Source organism: Neomonachus schauinslandi, chromosome 3 (assembly GCF_002201575.2).
Source record: "Neomonachus schauinslandi chromosome 3, ASM220157v2, whole genome shotgun sequence".
Lineage (NCBI taxonomy): Eukaryota > Metazoa > Chordata > Mammalia > Carnivora > Phocidae > Neomonachus > Neomonachus schauinslandi.
In genome coordinates this window covers 76,013,047-76,033,661 of record NC_058405.1, presented here as the reverse complement: position 1 = coordinate 76,033,661, position 20,615 = coordinate 76,013,047, and the positions used below count along the sequence as shown (strand labels likewise).

At 43.1% G+C, this 20,615-nt stretch overlaps 1 protein-coding gene across 3 annotated transcripts in view; it reads right to left on the bottom strand.

Moving 5' to 3' along the window:
• SPATA13 (spermatogenesis associated 13) overlaps nucleotides 1–20,615 on the bottom strand; it is a 78,615-nt gene that overhangs the window by 26,713 nt on the left and 31,287 nt on the right. Inside the window, exon 1 of one of the 3 annotated variants that reach the window (XM_021678234.1) lies at nucleotides 1,385–1,453. The exons of the other annotated variants lie outside the window; for them this stretch is intronic. Coding sequence (XP_021533909.1) covers nucleotides 1,385–1,439 — 55 coding nt within the window. The 5' untranslated portion in view covers nucleotides 1,440–1,453. Of the gene's footprint in view, nucleotides 1–1,384; nucleotides 1,454–20,615 lie in introns of those variants that run through there. 3 annotated transcript variants of the gene reach the window in all.

Below are 20,615 nucleotides of genomic sequence, written 5' to 3'. Positions count from 1 at the left end.
GGGGGGGGGGGCGGGTGGGGGGGGGGGGGGGGGGGGGGGGGGGGGGCCGCGAGCGCAAAGCCTTGCACAGAAGATTCTGCCATGCTGCGCCTCTTTCTTTAGCTACATCGAGAGCATTCCACTCACAGCCAGAGGCTAGGTCAGGCCTTCCCTCGGCCTTTGCAAGAGTGTGGGAAGAAAGACTGGGAATCTTGCCCAGGGAGTGGAGGAATGCTGAGAGGAGCAGGACAGCGGGGGCTCCCCTCACTGCCCGCCTGGCCACCTCTGCTCTCCCACGCGCTGGTGTGGCTGGCTCGGCTGTAATAAACACACAGATCCACCCACTGGTGCTCAGGATGAGTGGGGCAGCCAGCACCCCCTGTTCTCCATGCCAGCCTCATCTGGTCCGCAGCAGACAACAGGATCATGGTACCCAGTTACTGAAGTGGACAAGCACAGCCCCTGGTAGGCAGGTCTGTGCTCTGAATGCAGTTATCAGTGGGCAACTTTTTAGTGAAACGGGCGTACACGCTGGTCTTGTTTTTTCAGTCTGCCAGACACACAAGCCATAACCACATCCCTGTCTGCTCTCGGCCAACACAGAAAACCAATTAAAACAAGGAAGAAGCACAAACTCTAAACTGTATTGCCCCAGTGAGGCCCAAGGCAGCCTTCAAGCTGTCAGCTGCAATTCTCATTCATTTCAGTCTGAGTTACTGGCATTGACTGAAGGCAAAAACAGAGACAAGACTTTTAAAAAGGCATCCTACTGTATCCACGTTGTAGCAGTTGGCTAAAATTATTCCTGTGAAGTAGTTTTTTTTTTTTTCTTACTCCTTTTAAAGAATACATGGATCACAATCTATAACTTTTTAGGGTGAGAGCACCACATTTCCTTCACATTTAAAGAGGAACTACTTTAGTTGACAACACTCACAAAAGTACTGAAAAGTAAGAGGGAGAACAGTGCAGTAACCAAATACGGGGCAATACACTTTTGAAAACAGTAAACAGTCTTTTTCAGAAATCAACTGAGAGCCTTACATACCCCAAATTAGCAAGGAACATTTTTATATACAGCCCAACAATAAACTCTTGTATAAAAGAATTTCATGTAACAGAAGAAACACCAGCACAATAACAACCAGATCCATAACTCATACAGGATGCTTGCTTCTTATTTTCCATTTCACACGAACAGCTATACCATAAACAAAGCCAATTTCCTTGATTTACTGTATCCACAACTAAAAGTACCCTCAGGATGCTGCACTAGGATGAATGAGCTTTCACAGACACACTTAAACTGACAAGAAGCAGCAAAGAGAAAGCAGCGTAACTTGGAAGGAAACAGTGGAATCAGCAACATCGCCACAATATAATAATTCATTCTGTGCACACATACCCATGTGAAGGCTTTCCAGACTCCAAAATCTTGCTATTTCCCCTCTAGCTACCATCCTTCTCTTTGAAAAACAGCCACATTCAGAGCAGGACTGGGGTGTGACTGAGCATCACGGAGAATCACACAGGCTCTCAGCTACGGAAACTGCAGAAATCGCTTATTCACGGCTTTGACGCTGGGTGCACTCCCGGCCAGAGCCTGCTCGGAGGCTGACAGCTTGCTCACTGCTCAGAGCCGCTAAGGTTGGTGGCTCCAGACGTCCCAGGGACGTCAGGGAGGAAACTCTAAACTCAAGCAAAGCCTCCGCGTACCAAACCCAAACACACTCACCAGCGTATCAGGTGTGGTCAAGAGCCTTCGCCGAAGGTGGGAGAAATGCGTTTGCTGCTTTTAATTACAATCCCAAAGGCTGAGTTAGACTTTCAGAGAGCTTTTAAAAAGGTATCTATTTCACAGGGGAAAAAGCAGAGAGGTCGCTAAGTTCAAAAATGGAGTTAGGATTTCATGACAAAAATTTGAGTTATGTTAATTGTAAATTTATGAAATCACCTTAAAGGAAGGATTTTGTTCAAAAAATATATATGTATGTATGCGTACAGTCTACTATGTGAAAGTAATATGTGTATCTTTCACACTATATAAAGTGTATATCGTCTATAATGAAGAGAATTGCTGTTTCTTACAGCATCTCTCTAGATGACATTCAGGTCATTTATTTCGCCCATACCCTTCACCATTTTCCAAGTTATGTGCGATGAGCAAGTCTTTCTTTTATATTGTCAAACAACAATCGTTAACAAACTACGCTTCCTTCAATTTCTTCATGACAGGAAGTCGTTGCCTTTTTAACTTTATGAACGAGATATAATATATGCAAAGTAGTGATCACATGGTCATCCATCAATAAACGGTGGTTAAAACAGTAACAGAACCAATTAGTAAATGCATGTTTTACACTGATGGCACCCAGACCACCTGGGTTCAAAATCTGCTCTACCAAACTACATTAGGAAAAGTTTCTAAGTCTCTAGGGATCTCAGTTTCTGGTCTGTAGAATGGGTATGACTGGGGCACCAATAATCCTCTGAGGGTGATTGAGAACATATTAAAAAGTATTTAGAACAATACCAGCACTTCATTAGAGATTAATAAACGTCACCAATAATGCTATCTCAACTTCAAAAGACCCAAGGTCCACAAAAAGGTGCTAGTTCCCACACAGCATGAACTCACTAGGCAAAACTGCATGATTAATACACTACCCATGTTGACTATGTGCTATACTGTAGACTGTTCTTAAGTATTGGGGCTGTTTCTACTGACTTGATGCATCCCATCCTTAAATCCAGCTAAAGAAGGTTTTCTCGAGAACTCACAGCTTTAATAATCCATAACAAAGGTGAAATGCAGTGAAAACACACACACACACACATAAAATCACACTCACAACACCAGATCAGCTTCAAATTTTCCCTTTGCAAGTATTTTTTTAAATGATTTAAGAGTCAGATTTTTTAAATGATTAGTAAGGGGCCTATCGCTTCTTTAAAAAGGTGGTACTAAATTAAATTATGGACTCAAAAGACTCCTTGAAATTATTTTTCAGAACAGAGTCTATAAGGTAAAGTTTCCTATATATATGTCACAGGGAATACTAGTTGCATAGCAGGTCCATGCAAAAAGTCTACCTCTAGGAAATGCACAAGGATACATTAGTAGCCACAGGCTCCCATAAATCCAAATGACAGCTGTGTAACATTGTTTATAACAGAATTTCCCAACCTTATTGGGTCACAAAACTCTCTTTTAATAGTAACACATATTACTAAACTCCCAAAGAAAGTGTGCTAGGGCCTTGCCACTTGGGGTGTGGTCCACAGACCCACAGCACTGGCATGACCCGGCAGGTGGTTAGCAGTGAAGACTCTGGGTCCCCACCCACATATGTAGAACCGGAACCTGCATTTTAACAAGGTCTGGGGCATTCAAATACACATTCAGGTTTGAGAAGTATTGTTCTAGTCAATTCAAGAAACTCCTTCCTCTGAGGCAATATCGTGAATCCTAGTGTGCCTTTTAAAAATCAATTCAGGGCGCCTGGGTGGCTCAGTTCGTTAAGCGACTGCCTTCGGCTCAGGTCATGATCCTGGAGTCCCGGGATCGAGTCCCGCATCGGGCTCCCTGCTCAGCGGGGAGTCTGCTTCTCCCTCTGACCCTTCCCCCTCTCATGTGCTCTCTCTCTCTCTCTCATTCTCTCTCTCAAATAAATAAATAAAATCTTTAAAAAAAAAATCAATTCAGAAACTAATGAAGACGATGGAATGAATAGATAGATGTGGTTTTAGTTAGAATAAAGAGGTGAAATGCTGAGATACTGACCAGTGAAAAGTTGGAATTAATTCTGATGGGTATCCCTTCTAAGTTTAAATTCCAGCAGGAGGCAAATAAAATCTAGAGTGTTTTCATTTTCTTAAATTTGGGGTTCGTCTGTTTGCTTGGTTGGTTAAAATTGCAAGATGTCAAAAAGAAAAAGATCTCTTTGCCACATTTCCTTGGTATTGTCCTAAGGGTTTGTTTGCTCACTTTTGCTTTTCACTGGCAGCTGGTACAAGGGTAGCTCTTATATCCCAAGGACTTCTTCCAAATCCAGAGATAGGGTCAAGGCACTACACTAAGATCCTTGGGAGTTTAGGATCTTAAATCAAAGGCATCTACTAAGTAAACTTACTTTATTGCACACCCAAAACAAAACAAAGATAAAAAGAAGGAAAAAAGTAAACAAAAACTGTGTTTAAATGAGGCATCTTATCGAAGGATACTGACCCAACAACCCTTTTCAGATATTTTTGGAAGAAGTAACACAGAGGTTTGACTTTCAGCTTAAAAATTTTTTTTAGTGATTAAAGCCTGTATTTACAAGAATACTACAGTAAGTATAGAATAAGAATACTACAGCAAAGACCTTAAGCATAGGGGCGCCTGGGTGGCTCAGCCGTTAAGCTTCTGCCTTCGGCTCAGATCGTGGTCCCAGGGTCCTGGGATCGAGCCCCGCATCGGGCTCCCTGCTCCGCGGGAGGCCTGCTTCTCCCTCTCCCACTCCCCCTGCTTGTGTTCCCTCTCTCGCTGTGTCTCTCTCTGTCAAATAAATAAATAAAATCTAAAAAAAAAAAAAAGAACTTAAGCATAGTTGAAAAAAGTCTTAAACTCCACCCCCACCCAAACACACACATTAATCTATTCTCCTTGGATAAGACACCACTACATTACACGGTCAGGACTGGGAATTACAAACATTGATTACTGGCAACCCTGAAAGAATTGAGTAAGTGATCCGTCCCACAGGGGAGGAGAGAAATTCAAATTATATCCTATTATCAATTATTTAGAAATCAGTGAAAATAAAGTAAAAGTTGAAAACACATGGAATGTTATGATGATTTTTCTTATATTAAAGATACAGAAATTAAGGTGATTTTCGGCAAAGTGGTCCTAAGACCCATATATATTTACACACACCTATGTGGAAAGGAAATGCCACAAAACAATTGGGGTAAGTTAGTAGTGATACCTCAAACTCAAACCAGTGGTCATCTCTACTTCTTCAGGACTGTTTCTTGAGATTGACTAGGTGGTCATTTAAGGTTCCATTTAGCTCTGAATTTCTGAGATCTTCTTCTTTTTTTTTTTTTTGAAGATTCCATTTATGTATTTGACAGAGCGAGACACAGCAAGAGAGGGAACACAAGCAGGAGGAGTGGGAGAGGGAGAAGCAGGCTTCCCGCGGAGCAGGGAGCCCGATGCAGGGCTTGATCCCAGGACCCTGGGACCATGACCTGAGTCAAAGGCAGACGCTTAACGACTGAGCCACCCAGGAGCCCCTGAGATCTTCTTCCTTTAAATACAATATGGTATAGATTTTCTTACATGACCACCTTCTGCTTTGTGCAGAAAGATTACCAGCACTGGTTTTCTGCTCAAAGTTTCCCTGCTGCTGCTGAAAGCAGCAACCTTTCCCGCATGACAGAGGCGTCCTTAGCCTAGGAATATCCTGGCAACTTTATGTCCCCGCTAGGTTTAGATATGGCCCCATCACCAAGAGCTACAGGACAGGCACAAGATAGGAGACGGCCCCAGAAGACAGAGTAACACTATCCTTTGGCATGACAATACTGTCAGTTTTAGAAAATGGGCTCAAGATCAGGTACCACGTCACCACGAACGGAGGAACTCCCTACATCTGGCTGGACCGAGCTACAGCACAAACTCCCATGTGAGCAACAACTACCCAGAATCAAGAGTAACGCAGAATGCATTCTTTTTTTTTTTTTTAAGATTTTATTTATTTATTTGAAAGAGAGAGCACAAGCAGGGGGAGGGGCAGAAGGAGAGGGAGAAGCAGACTCCCTGCTGATGCGGGGCTCGATCCCAGGACCCCAGGATCATGACCTGAGCCGAAGGCAGACGCTTAACCAACTGAGCCACCCAGGCGCCCCTGCAGCATGTGTTCTGTGTACACTCACTTGCTCTTCTCCATTGTTGATATGGGGCCGCAGTTCCTAAAGCTGGAATGGGGGACTCCTTAACAGGAACTAATTTGCTACATTTGCTATCAGTTATTCAAACCAATGCTCCCTTGTCCACTAGCACAAATAACTGAGTATCCAGAGGGATCCCTTTATTCTGAATGGATTTAATCACAATAAACAAGCTGTATTATTCATCTACAGACCAGTTATGCTATCTTCCAGAGAAATAAAGGAAAATATAACCAATTTCTGAAAGTTGTATATGCTGCCTGCTCATGTATGGCTAAGGCAGGCTCAATTGAGGTCTTACTGAAACATCCTTCAGCAGCCGGGCTCCTCACCACAGAAGGGGAGGACCCTGTCACATAGAGCACACAGGAAGTGGAGCCCAAGTTATAAGAAGCTGCTGGGTGAGAACCACCCAGTGCACACTTGACAATACAGAGGATGTAAATGTGCCTCTCTTTGTGTTTTCAAAGCTACTGCTTTTCAATCTGTGGTAACGCAGACTCAAACACACAAGACGATGGAAAATTTTCTCAGTGGCTTAAAAACCCACCCATGTGCCCCTACTCCATGCCCCAACCTCTCCAAAAAAGACATTGATCCTGGGCACTATTCATCACAATGTTTAGACTAATTCAGAAACAAATAAAAATTGCCCTTTAAAAGAAAAGTAAGGTCTTCATTTTAAGACCTCTGCTTCTCCCATCTTCTGTAAACAACATGTTTTTGTGGGTTTTTTTTCCATCCTTCTGCACCTAGTACACATTTCATGTCTGTTCTGTATTTATGTATTTGTCTTTGCGTCCTCAAGACTGAGCAGGTTTCAACAACAAGAGCAAAATAGGTACTGGATGAATTTCCCTTTCTTCTTTTGTTTTAATTAAAGGCAATTATTAGGGCATGGTCTTAAAAGCTGACACACAGGTATACTTCTGTACACATAAAAAAAAATCATTTTGTGTTTTGTATAGCACCTGCAAGACAGGGGGTAGAAAGGAAGCAATCTGGGCTTCCAAGTCAGCCCGATCCGGTCTCGGTGCCAGCTACACTACTTACAACTGAAATCTTGCTGAACTGAGGGAGGAAGAAGGTCTGCGTAGTGTTAAGCCTTGTTGGATTCAGCTTTGGGAACAACAGCATGCACAGAGTACAGGCCCTGTGTGGTTGTTTGCTACATGTTTAGATCTCTTGGCTCTCCTTTGTGACTTGTAATATTCTTTCTTCTACTTTTAAAATCCAATTTCTGAAACTTGTATTGGACACAGGATATTTTAAAGACTTTTTACTTTTTTTTTAATCCTAGAAAGATGTGAACAAATCCAAGTTTTAGAACTGAGAATGTTTGAACTGTTAAGATGATAACAATTTCAAGAATTTGCTGGGAAAAGGTGAAAAGCTTTGTTATTTTTCTGAGACAGACTAAAACATTAAGTTCCTTCTTAAAAAATCCTGATTATAGGCAGTGATTAAGGCATGAAATACCAGCACAGATAAAACTCCCATTGGAGCTAACAGCATGTCTAAGACTTGCAGGCACTGTGGTTCAAGGCATTGATGTCCATGTTTGTAATACTTGTTCCTGTATACGGAATAATTTCTAAATTCCTCTGACTGTGGAATCCACACTGTCTCACAGCATGGTCAGAAGAGAGAGATTTTTAACGTGCTCAGTGTTAGCAGGCAGGAAAACATTTTTCCTGCAAGTACGTGCCTAAAGACAAGTGAACTGAGTCATCCTGTTTCACAAATAAATACAAGCAATGCCCAGTGTCCCTTGGAAATAGAGTACAAAAGCGGGATGGAGAGAAGAGAACTAGACCAGACTCATGACGTCCACACCTGACAACCAAAACTCGCTATCCCCAATTCTTCAAACCTGCTTTCCCAAGAACTGTTACTATCACTCTCAGTAGGTGCTAAGCAAACAAGATCTGATTTTGTATTTTCTCTCTGATTCATTATTGAAAGAAAACTTTTGAAAAGCACGCACAGAAAGATAATCCAAACAATAAGAGATCAGACAAAAAGGTTTAATGGCGTGGTTATAATAACTTCAAGGCATCACATACGCCTTAACACTTGCTTTGTGTTTCTTTTTCTCTTTTGCTTTAACAAAAAACTTGGTGTAGTCTCTAAGTGATACTTTGGAACATCCTTAGATAATGCCTAAAATCTTGGGTCAAGAGAATCAACAGAAAAAATTCTTTCTAGTTTTTTCTTTTGCTAATAACCCGAGTGTATGCATTTTAAATTTGCTTAACCTATATTTGGATAATAATTAAACAGAATATTGTTCCATAAAGACTTCTAGTGCTCTAGGGCTTTACTCATTGGATTAAGTGACTTGTCTAAGGTTAAACTGCTGGTTAGTGCAGTCAAATAAGTAACTCAGAACTCTGGCAATAAACATGGCCCACTGGTCCTCACTACTTGTCCCCTGTGTAACGAATACATCCCTCTGGTTTTTTGCAGGAATGATAGCTAATATTTGCTACATATTTACTGTGCACCACGTTGTTCTCACACATCCGTGGGGTACAGAACATTAATATTTCCTTTTACAAAGGAGGACATTAAGACTCTGAGGTTAAGGTCACATAGCTAGTCAACAGGATTAGGATTCAATTCTGTTTTTTGACCCAAAGATCTATCAATGAGAAAATTAACTTTCATAACAGTAATTAGAATAACAAATTAGAAAGAGGATCAACAACAGCAAATTAAGGCAAAGGGAAAAAACGTATTTTCTTTGTTTTGACCAGGTAAAAGAATAAATCTGAAGTGTTTTAATAAATTTATTAACTTCATCACATGACTTTTCAAAAAAATTGCTTCAGTAATTTCTTACAACTTATTTAATTAAAAAATCAAGAGTTAAAATGGCATAAACTCTTCTGATTAAATTTCTTCCACCTCCTTAATGTTGGGGTATTATTTCATAACGCTAAATCAAGGAATGGAACTTTCTGATGCATACCTAATATTACTATTTCTTTCAAAAACATTTAGTAAAAATAAACACAGACCCATCTGTATCAATGAGCTTTCAGATACTGTAAAGCCAAAATAATTTTTTAATAAGGTAGCAAGACAAAAGTTTTTTAATCAGCCCTAACATTTAAGGGAAACGAGAAACAAAATTGATAAAACACCTCTGTACTAAAACTTAAAGTCCTGACTTCCCCCACGGCCTTGCAGCCACCCTCCTGCTGCATTCTGGCTCTGCCCTCCCAGTGAACTCAAGCTGCCTTTGCCAATCAAGGTCAACACTGTCCTCCTCCTTGCCGCAAATCCAATGTGTATCTTTCAGAATGCCCAACTTCCCTCTGGCTATATCTGACCTTGCTAACCACTCCGTCCCTGAAGCCGGGCTTCCTCTGACACCTGGGAAACCACTTAGCAGTCTGGCCATTCCTTTCCTATCTTCTTTGTGGATTTTGTTTTCCTTTACTGGTCCCCAAATGTTGCTGGTCCTCTTGTAATTTTTCATACACACCCTGGATGATAACACTGCTTCCAACAGCCTTAAGAACAACCATTCATTTGCTGAGGACTTTCAAGTCTTCTCTCCTGGGTCTTCCTCCCCAATATCAGACTATTATGATGAAGGCCATGGTGAGAACATCTTCACTTGGCTGTCCCACCTGTGCCTCCAATTCAACATGCCTGGAATGGAAACAAGTCTCCCATTCATGTGCTTTTCTCCTATGCTCCCCATTACCCAGGCACCTGGGTTTCAGCACCCAAAACATCCAACTGGCTTGACCTCCAAGTTTTCATTTCTCCAGGACTATGGTCATGTGTTCTCTTCTCTCTTTTTAAAGATTATTTATTTTGAGAGAGAGAGAGTGCAAGCATGAGCAAGCAGGTGGGGAGGGACAGAGGGAGAGAGAGTCTTAAGCCTTAAGTGCAGAGCCCAACACAGGGCTTGATCTCAGGACCCTGAGATCATGACCTGCGCCGAAACCAAGAGTCAGAGGCTTAATGGACTGCACCACCCAGGCACCTCAACTTATGGTCATGTTCTTAGATCAGGGCTCTGTCCACTTGATTTAGCAACAGACTCTTCCTGTCTCCAGGAAGGACACAATCTAGCCAGCCATGTCTCTAAAATGCAAATCTGATCACCTCACTCCACTTAAAACCCTACTATGGCTCCTAGTTGCCCCCTGGGCTAGTCTAATCCCCTCACCTGGAAGCCCAGAGTGGGCAGACTCCTTACCTCTGATCTCTGGTCTAGACTCATCTCTCAACACTCCAAGCCTTCCCTCACCTCCTCCTGCTACAGCGAGGAGACCCACTGAAGGGGTTCTCCCATAGGTGCAGTCAGGCTGCCTGAAAGCCCTAACTCAAAAACATCACACCTGCATTTATGCCATAAACATCTTAACTTAAAACATATGAAAGTGCAATGGGTTCATCTTTGTTATCACAAAGGACCAGAGGTCTTCGGGTATGATCATCTGACTGGAACTCTGCATTCTTTCTTGCCTAGGTCACACCAGAATGTGTCAACTGTGATTTCCAGTTCTGGTTTCTTTCAAGTACAATAATAACCAGAGACACTTGTGAAGCATTCTGAGTAAAGATTCTTCGATTTTTCTTTTTTTTTTTTTTTTTTACAGCTATCATCTAATTGGACAGAAAATAATTTTTTGGCAATTCACCTTTTTTAGATTTCTGAGTAAAATTTTTTTTATTTTTTTTTTTTTTTTTTTTTTTTACAGCTATCATCTAATTGGACAGAAAATAATTTTTTGGCAATTCACCTTTATTGAATCTCTACAAAGTATTCAGCTTAGTTTTCACAGTTGTCTCTTCAGTCTTACATTTCATTTGTTTGAATATCTAAGTAAGATCTATAATTATAATAATAAATACAGCTGCCATAAATGGTTTTGGAGGCATGCCCTTGACTCCTGGTAGGGATACAACTCAAGCAGTACCGAATGAGTAGCCTACTAAGGCAAGCACTCATCATGCTGCAGGCATCAGTCAGCACGTGCAGGACACCCTGAATCTGAGAGGCCTGTGGATGGGGTAAGAAAGTTTCTGTTGGGCATCCCTAACCTCAGTTTCCCAAATGTGCTCTCCTTTCTCTGGCTTCCACCCTTTGCATATGCTGTTCCCTCTCCTGGAATATACCTTCCCCTAACAACAAACCTAATCTAACTTCTATTCATCCTTCACACTGTCACCTGCGAGACTCCCTGGGCCCAGCAAACTCCTAGAAGCCTATGCCTATCAATTTTATCTTTTAGAAACTAGCTAACTAATTGCTGGAATAGGAAAAGAAACATTTGGAGAATGACCACCTTCCCCGGGCCTGAAGCAGGACTAGTCTGTGAAGATGGAAGTGCCCCCCAGTTACCTCAGGACATTATGTTAAAATCCCTGCTCTGGGAGGGGCATAAGCTTCATTAGCATAACATACAATATAGGTATGGGCATGTTTTCTGAGTCCTTATGTGTAACTTTATGCCTGTCCATTACATGCAAGGATAAGGTCTCTCCTTTGAATATTCATCCCAAACTCCAAGAGAAGGAGCCTGCTTACCCGTGTGGGGAGGCATGGCTTTGGAAATTATCCTGTGTCCTCCTTATTTACTATAAATAAAGATAACCTTGTGAGGCCACTCGACTTGCTGTAGTCAGTCTATTTCTCGCCAAGGAGCAGACCCACATTGGTTCAGTAACAAATCCTCAACTTGGATGTCATTTTCTCCAGGAGGTCTTGGAACTCCCCAGATCTGATTTGCATGCTCTCCCGACACCCGGAGCTCCTTTATCCTTGCAATGGCTTTACAAGTCCCTATAGCACACTGGAGGTTTATGAGAACAGTCTCTGGCTTCCTCGGGACCACCCAGCCTCTAGCAGTGCCTCACTCATAATAGGGCAGAGCTACAGAGATAACAGATATACAACATCACATATATTTATTAAGTGGGTCAATGCAAATGAGGTATCTCCTAAACCAAGAGCATATTAAAAGCCCAACTCTGAGAGTTTCAGAACACCTTGGGCATTTCCTGAAATATCACTGTTTGATTATGTCATAATGGTACATCCTATATCACTCACCAATAATACCAGTCGTATCAACTGCACAATAAGGCTGAATAAACTTGCTTTTACAACCAATACCAGTTCCTCAATGGGGAAAAGTAGGTAAATACATCTAAGGAAATCTTTTCCGTTTCTGAGCAAATACAGTCAGTACAAAATCAAATTGAAGAAAGAGAAGTTGAAAACATGGAAATAATGTCACCCCTGAGTAATAATCCCCACTGGGGATTTAAAAATCACCGGGCTTTCAGGACAGCCGTCTATGTCTTAGTACACTTTTTCTTTTAGACAAACCAACCTTAAATCTGTGTAGGAAACATGCCGCAGAGGCAGGCAAGCAAGGCCTGGGGGCCGTTCTGGGGGTGGCCGTTGCGAGGCAAGTTGTGGGGGCAGGATGCGGGGACAGCGGCCACGTGCACCGCCAGGCCACGTGGCCGGGGTGCCTCTCCAGCCCCCTGGGCTCCGGGATGGGTCCGCCCTGGTGCAGGCGCAGCTGCACGAACGCTGACCTCAGCTTCAGAAGAGGAGGCCCTATTAGGCTCCCCGAAGAGGCAGCCACGCCCCATCGTTTCTGCTTGAGCCTTTCACATGATCAGCGATTCAGCAAGGAGAACTCCCGGTGTTGCTGCGGGATTCACCCCGGCAGAACGTCTATTGGGCACCCCGAGCCTCCTGGGGCTACCCGCGGAGGACCAGCGCCCACCTCTGCGAGGAGAAGTCACAGAGGGGGCTGAACCAGCTTTAAGGCCCTGGGCAGAAGCCAATGCCTATGGGCAGTTAGCAGGTGTTCGACCACATTGTGCTGGCCAGTGGGGACTACCCCAAAAGATATTAACTGAGCTTGTAACGCGCTAACTAGGATAAGCTCTCCTTTCCATCTCCTGGCCTGACATAAGGTTTCCACAAACGTTTCCACAGGGATATGCGCAGTGGAAGAACAGCAACGTTAATTGGGAAGCAGGAGCTTATTCAGTGGTAGACACCACTGCCATCACCTTTTCAGGGTTGAATGTTTCTCTAAAAAAGTCCTCAATTTATTCTGTACCAAAGCGAAAAAAGCAGTATGTTGGATTTATCACTAAGTAATTTATTCTGGAAATTTCTACATTATCTTTATTCTTCACTTATCTTTGTTTTCTGGGGGTAGCCCCTGGTAAGACCATGATCAATGTGAGTGCAGTCTGTACTATTTTTTACTTGCTTTCTTATTGACACCAGAACCGGGAATTTTTTAATCCCTCAGAGCAGGTTTTCAAGACACATCTGACTCCTGAACAACATGCATTTGAACTGGGTGGCTCCACTTATACGCAGATTTTTTTCAATAAATACAGTGCAGTATTGTAAATGTATTTTCTCTTTATGGTTTTCTTAATAACACGTTCTTTTCTCTAGCTTACTTTATTGTAAGAATGCAGTATATAATACATATAACATACCAAATACGTGTTAATCAACTGCTTTATGTTACCAAGAAGGCTTCTCTGGTCAACAGTAGGCTATTAGCAGGGGGAGCCAAAAGTTACACACAGATTTTGGATTGTGCAGATTTTGGATTGTGCAGGGCGGGTGTGGGGGCATGCCCCTAACCCCCACATTATTCAAGGGTCAACTGTACTTCCTCCTTCTACCAATCATTAGCCGGCTCTAATGTGCTCAGACAGGTTGGCCAGTGTACAATTTGGGTCATTATGTCCTTTGTAGATCAAGATGTTTTTTATATACAAGTATTGGCAAGGATGTGGAGAAAAAGGAACCCTCATGCACTGTTGGTGGGAATGCAAACTGGTGTAGCCACTGTGGGACACAGTATGGAGTTCCTCAAAAGTTAAAAGAACTACCATATGATCCAGTAATTGCACTATTGGGTATTTACAAAAAGAATATGAAAACAGTAATTTGAAAGGATATGTGCACCGCTATGTTTATTGCAGCATTATTTACAATAGCCAAATTATGGAAGCAGCCCAAGTGTCCGTCGATAGATGAACAGATAAAGAAGATGTGGAATATCACAATGGAATATCAGCCATGAAAAAGAATGAAATCTTGCCATTTGCAACAACATGGTAAAATGCTAAGTGAAATAAGTCAGTCAGAGACAGACAAATACTATATGATGTCACTCATATGTGGAATTTAAGAAACAAAATGAACAAAGGAAAAAAGAGACAAACCAAAAAACAGACTGTTAACTATAGAGAACAAACTGATGGTTACCAGAGAGATGGTGGGTGGGGGAATGGGTGAAATAGGTGAAGGAGATTAGAGTACACTTATCAGGATGAGCACAGAGTAATGTATGGAATTGTTGAATCACTGTATTGTACACCTGAAACTAATATAACACTTTGTTAGCTAACTGGAATTTAAAAAAGAAACATGTTCTTTGTATACATCATGCCTTTAAGGACTGGATTTTTTGGTTGTTTTCCTAATGAAAAATGTGGATGGGGGGGTTATGATTTAGAGTTTCACAATGCCATTGTTAACAACTTCAATTATTACATCATTCTGCTGAAGACTGAGCAATCCTGGCCTAGGTCATCAGAGCGCCACACTGGCTTAATTTGATTCTCTTTCCTAGCTTGCCAGAAGTGACTATATTCATAAGAAATTAAGATATAAAACTACTAAAAAATCAAATCAAGCAATAATTTGAGTAATTTAGAAATATTTTTAAAAGCCATAAAAAGTCTAATCAATTCAGGGCACCTGGCTGGCTCAGTAGGATCATGTGACTCTTGATATCACGGTCATGAGTTCGAGTCCCATGTGTAGTGTAGAGTTTATTTAAAAAAAAAAAAAAGTATGGTCAACTTGTCAACTTTTTATCTCCTTAGAAAACCATATTCTTATTTTTCACATTTAATCATTACTGTACCTAATCCTGTTTTTCTCCTCTGTTGTGTAGCATTATTAAAAACACTCTAATACAGTACTTAATGGTTAAGAAGAAGGCTTTTAAAAATATAACAAACAAGGCGCCTGGGTGGCTCAGTTGGTTAAGCGACTGCCTTCGGCTCAGGTCATGATCCTGGAGTCCCGGGATCCAGTCCCGCATCGGGCTCCCTGCTCAGCAGGGAGTCTGCTTCTCCCTCTGACCCTCCTCCCTCTCATGCTCTCTGTCTCTCATTCTCTCCCTCGCAAATAAATAAAATCTTAAAAAAAAAATTTAAAAAAATATATAACAAACATTTTTATTTTATTTTATTTTAAATATTTTATTTATTTATTTACTTGCCCGAGAGAGAGCGAGACAGCAAGAGAGGGAACACAAGCAGGGGGAGTGGGAGAGGGAGAAGCAGGCTTCCCGCTGAGCAGGGAGCCCGATGCGGGGCTCGATCCCAGGACCCTGGGATCATGACCTGAGCCGAAGGCAGTCGCTTAACCAACCTAGCCACCCAGGAGCCCCCAACAAACGTATTTTTTTTAAATGGCACCCCCAGGCTCTGTAGCTCAGGGGTTAGAGCACTGGTCTCATAAAATGGCACCCCCAAGTCTACTGATCTTTAGGGTCATGCTTTAGCTCCTTGCTTGTAACCCACAAAGATTCCACAGAAATGTGATAGCTGAGGACACTGAATGTTTTCCCTTCTGGGAAATGTTTCCTTTCTGATTAAGATAATCATTGGGTTTATCTCACATGAGCAAACTAATCTGAACTCGATGGGTGAGATGAGTAGAAAGACAAGGATGAGTAGACATGAGAAGAAGAATTTTGGAAAGCGATCAAATTTGACTTCTGATCAATACAGACTAGTAAGGGAGAATGTAAGGCTGGAACCCAAAGTAAATATGGGCAAGTCAGGAGCATGGGTAGGCTGTGATATAATAAGTTGCCCCCTATGTAAGACAAAAAGCTTACAAAAGAAAGCAAAAGGCAACAAAGATAATTCCCTAAGAGCAAGTTATCACAGCACAGGCATGCTTGCTAAGACCCAGGGAGAAAGAAGGGCCACAACCACCATCACCAGTAAAGCAATAAGGTTTTTATAGGCTGGCAGCCTCCCATTCCTGAGCTTTATAAAAGCTCTTAGAAGTGCCATTGTGATTCCTGATCCGGACTCTATTATTTCAATAGCACACCCATTTGATCAATACACATTACTGAGGACTGCTCCTTGTGACCTTTCTTCACAGACTGTAAGAGGCTAGTAAGGAGATACGACAGTACTCTAACTAAAGCAAGCAAGCAAGAAGTGCTAGAAAGGAGCACAGCATGGCGCTGTCAAGTTCTGAGAAGGGACAGCTCACCTCCACCTGAAAGGAGGAGGTCTTCATGTTTTAACAAAAATCAATTTGCTAATATTCAAATTTCTACATTTTGAGAAAAATTTAGTTGTGGGCATTTCTTGATTTGCAAATTTGGGGAGCACCTGCCCAGGGAGGAGGAAACATACTTTCATTATTTTTTAAAACTTTTGTGCTAAATTTGAAACAAACACAAAAGTAGAGAAATTAAATGATGAACCCACGATTATCAATACTTTACCAATTATTTTCCAACCTTCCTCAGGAGCTTTTTGGAGTATTTTAAAGCAAAACTTACATGTATTGTTTCGTGCAAAAAATATTTTAGTATGTACCCGTAACAAATAAGGACTTAAAAATAACTACACTATCATTATCCCCACTAACAAAATGAACAATAATTTCTTCACTGAATTCTCAGTCCATGTGCAAATTTCCTCCATTGTCTCAAAATGATCTTTTTATTTGTTGGTATCAAGACTCAAACACGGTACATACACTCCACTTACCAAATGCAGTTTGGATTAAACCAAATTTATCCATTTGGGTGACATCTACCAGACAACACGCATTCAACACATGGACTCATGGAGCTGACTGTCACCCCAGCACTTTGATGGGCTGTAGATTTGGACCCAGTACTGGCCCACTCTTAAAGCAGTGGTGAGGCCAGCTCCTGGCACATAGGAAGGAAGCAGCGCAAAAAACAGAAGATGGAAATGCTGGAGCTAGTCTATCATGGACTCATCATCCCCTGGGCTGTGTCTCCCAATTCAGATGATGGAAGTGGCAGTGACTTTTATATGTGCTGTACTGCTAATCTGTCCAGGCAAGGGAAGTCAGTGGGGGAAGTCAGTGAGAGATGCTTCTGTTGCAGTGAAGTCCAGGACCTCGATGGAGGTGGGACATCTGTATTACAAGAAAAGAGGGCATCGCTCTTACACTAGGCAGCAGGGCCAGCTCGGTCCTGGGAATGGTTGACCCACATGATCTCTGGCTATGCCCAACTTATCATAGGGTCTGCGGGAACAAAAGTGATGAGTAACTGCACTAACGTATTACTTGGTTTGTAAGTAGGAAATCTCCAAATCTGGTGACAGAGACTCAGGGCCCTCACTCAGCTCCCAGATCTCAGCTGATTTCCACACTTAGAGCCTCTTCATGAAGCAGAAGCCAGGTGACCTTGGGGTAGGTATCCCACAGTTACAACTCTTCCTTCCAGCCTCCCCAAAAGGGATCTTCCACCATTTACCTGGTAACTGTGCCCCCTGGCAAGGGGCTCCCCCTCCCCCCGCCGTAGTAAACTCTAAGCAATAATTCTTCCTAATCCTTCCTTTCTGACGGAGAGGAGAGAGGGCCTCAGCAGGGATTTAGCTTGTGTAGATAGATGGCTAGGACAATGGCTTGGCTGAATGGCTTGGAGGAATGTGGAAAGAACAAAATAGGTAACGGACTGGTTTGGGGAAGGAGTATGATTAGATAAGCCAGAATACACTCAAAGCATGAGAAATAATCTGTGCCATATGAATGCCCAGTTGTATCCTACGTGAATCCGATTGCAAAAGAGGCCGTTTAATAATTGTGTGAACACTGTGTTCCACTCTGTAAACGCCAATCTTTGTTCCTAGTCATCTTGATGCTTACTCAGTAGGTTCAGGGAGGAAAAAAAAAAAAAGGCCATGGTGGCAGAAATGGATGCCAAGCCTGGGCTAAACCACAGGGTGTCCCCCTCAACCAAGTTAATGATATGGTTCCTTGAAGGAACCAGACAGCTCCTTGTGGAGAGTTGATTACAATGGACCCTTTTCATAATAGAGGGGTAGATGATCTGTCCTTAGTGGGAAAGATATTTATTCTAGACCTGGATTTGTTTTCCTTACCTGTCAGACCTCTGCTGGAATCTCACTGAAGGCCTCATTCACTGTCACGGCACCTTGCACGGCCATGCTTCTGCCAAAGGACCCCAGTGAGGGAAGTGTGGTGACAGGCCGTGCCCACGAGGGTCACAAGTGTTAGCCTGTTATTGTCCCGAAGCACGCAATCGTGGCCGAAGGGAAATGAAGTTACGGAGATGGCTTGGGGACATATCTTGACGTTGTAATGTGGTGCTGGATGGGGTATGTGCACCGAACCATGCGTGACAAGGCAATGTGCACCCACAGCCAGAATACAAAGGGCAAGCACAGGGGCCGCTTCTTATGATGACTTGATAATACATCTGCAAAATATTTTCTTCCTATTCAGTAACTCTGCCCTGTCATTCTCCCAAGAGAGAAGGACCTCCACGGGAATCCACAGGCCCGGCCCCACTGGATTAGAACCAAGGCCGGCCACTTTCGCCTCCCCATGCACTGGGAAAATGAGCACCCGAGACAGACATGGACTTCTTTTGTGGTCAGTGCCACCACGGTTTCTCAACTGGACTTATGCAATAACCTCCAAGTCAGTCTCCCTTCCTCTGTCTTTTCTCCCCCAAACCATCCTTCCTCTCTAAAGCTTCAATCAGTGCCTATCACTCCCCAGCTGGCAGTGGCTTTCCGTTTCACTCCAAGTCCTACCCGAGACCTGCAATGCCCTTTCTATCTGGCCGCAGCCTCCCAACCAGACTGCAACGCCCTCTTCTCCTGCCCTTGTTTCCTGAACTCTGGTCAAGGGCCCTCTCGTTGAACCTCAGACACATCAAGTGCCAGCCTACCTCTGGGCACCTGCAGTGCCTGCCACGGGGACCTCTCCTCCCTCAGATCTTTGGCTCCTGCTCATCTTTCAAGCCTCCACTCAGGCGTCACCTCCTTAGGGACACTGGGTCACCCTCTGCCGTGCCCTTCCCGACACTCCCTACCACGTCACCCACATTCATGTTCCCCAGAGCAATCATTACTGCCCGAGAGAAGGGTATTTACTGACTTACTGGATTGGATTCAATGCTAGAATGTGAACTTGGTGATGCTTTACCCTCCGCTCCACTCCACATGGTAAAACCAGTGCCTGGCAGGCTCCAGTTGGTGCCCCACACATTTTTATAGATGGACTGCTTTTGACTGAGGGAGGGAAAGAAAAAAGACGATGGCAACTCTAAGCAAGCAGGACCACTCACAGCTCCACACCATGGGGTGAAGGTCTGGGCCACCTCACCTGGCAAAGGACACTACCAGGTAGGGTGGGGGGGGGGGGGGGGGGGGGGGAGGGGATGTGCGGCCAGCACGAGAGGAGCAAAGTCAACAATAGCACATATGGCCTTGCAACCAGAAGCAGAAGAAAGAGATTTCCTTGTGTGGTATCACATATATATACATAATATTTATTTATTTTCTATTTCCTTTCCTCCCCCACCTCCTTCCACTACCACGGTAAGGGTGTGTTGCATAAATTTCCCTCTGGGCATACACAGTGGAAAAGGAACTGCAACAGAACTGAGGAAGAAACGGCTATTGCTCCGGAGGGCCTAGACTCGGAGCTGTTTGCAGTAACTGATGAGCCTCTGGGTTGTCTCCCTCAAGGGAAGGAGCGAGAGGGTTTTTAATTATACATGGAGTAGGTACATCACGTCAGATTGACATTTTTAAAAAAATGAACACCCTCCACCCTGCTTCATTTTTCTTTATAGTACCACCTGCCTGGTTACATAGTCACTTGTTAATTCATTATCCCCTCACTGGAATAAGTGATTTAAGAGCTTTGTTCTGTTCCCTGCTGTCACCTGGCACATGGTAAGCACTCAGTAGTTACTGGATATATGAATGAATGAATGAATGAATGAATGAACGAACAAATGGAGAATCTGTCCAGAATCTACTTCTATTTTTAACACTACTTGGATTTCCTCTAGGGGAATGACCTCCTTTCCATTGTGTTCAGCCTCGGTGACAGGGTACCACGTACCTGCGTCCCAATATGGAAGGCAAAGGGTCTCTGGAGGCCCCCAGCCCTTCTCCCTGTTCCAGTGCCACCAGGCAGTAGACACCTCACCTGAGCTTCAAGGGTTGATTTCCCTATCCTGGGATTTTGACTTTTAAGTGACAGAAGGAACGTTGGCCTTCACTCATTCCTATGCCCTCCTGCTACGTGCTTCCCTCAGCTTCTTCCAAGAGGTTCCTTGATTCCCAGGAACAACCCTAAAGGCCATCCATTTCCTAGACTGGTTCTCCAGCCATTCTTTCAACTCTGGGGACATCGGACACCCTTCCAATAAATTCTCTTTTTGCTTCAGCTGGTCAGAGTTCGTTTTTGTTGCTTCTCAACAAAAGAACATTGAAGTCAAAACAAAACACTATTACAGAAAGCACAGAAACAAGCTGTTTGTATGTATGTATACAGGATTGGAGGAGAAATCACCTACATTCCATCCTAACCACATGAATTTCATTTTTGCATTATTCCT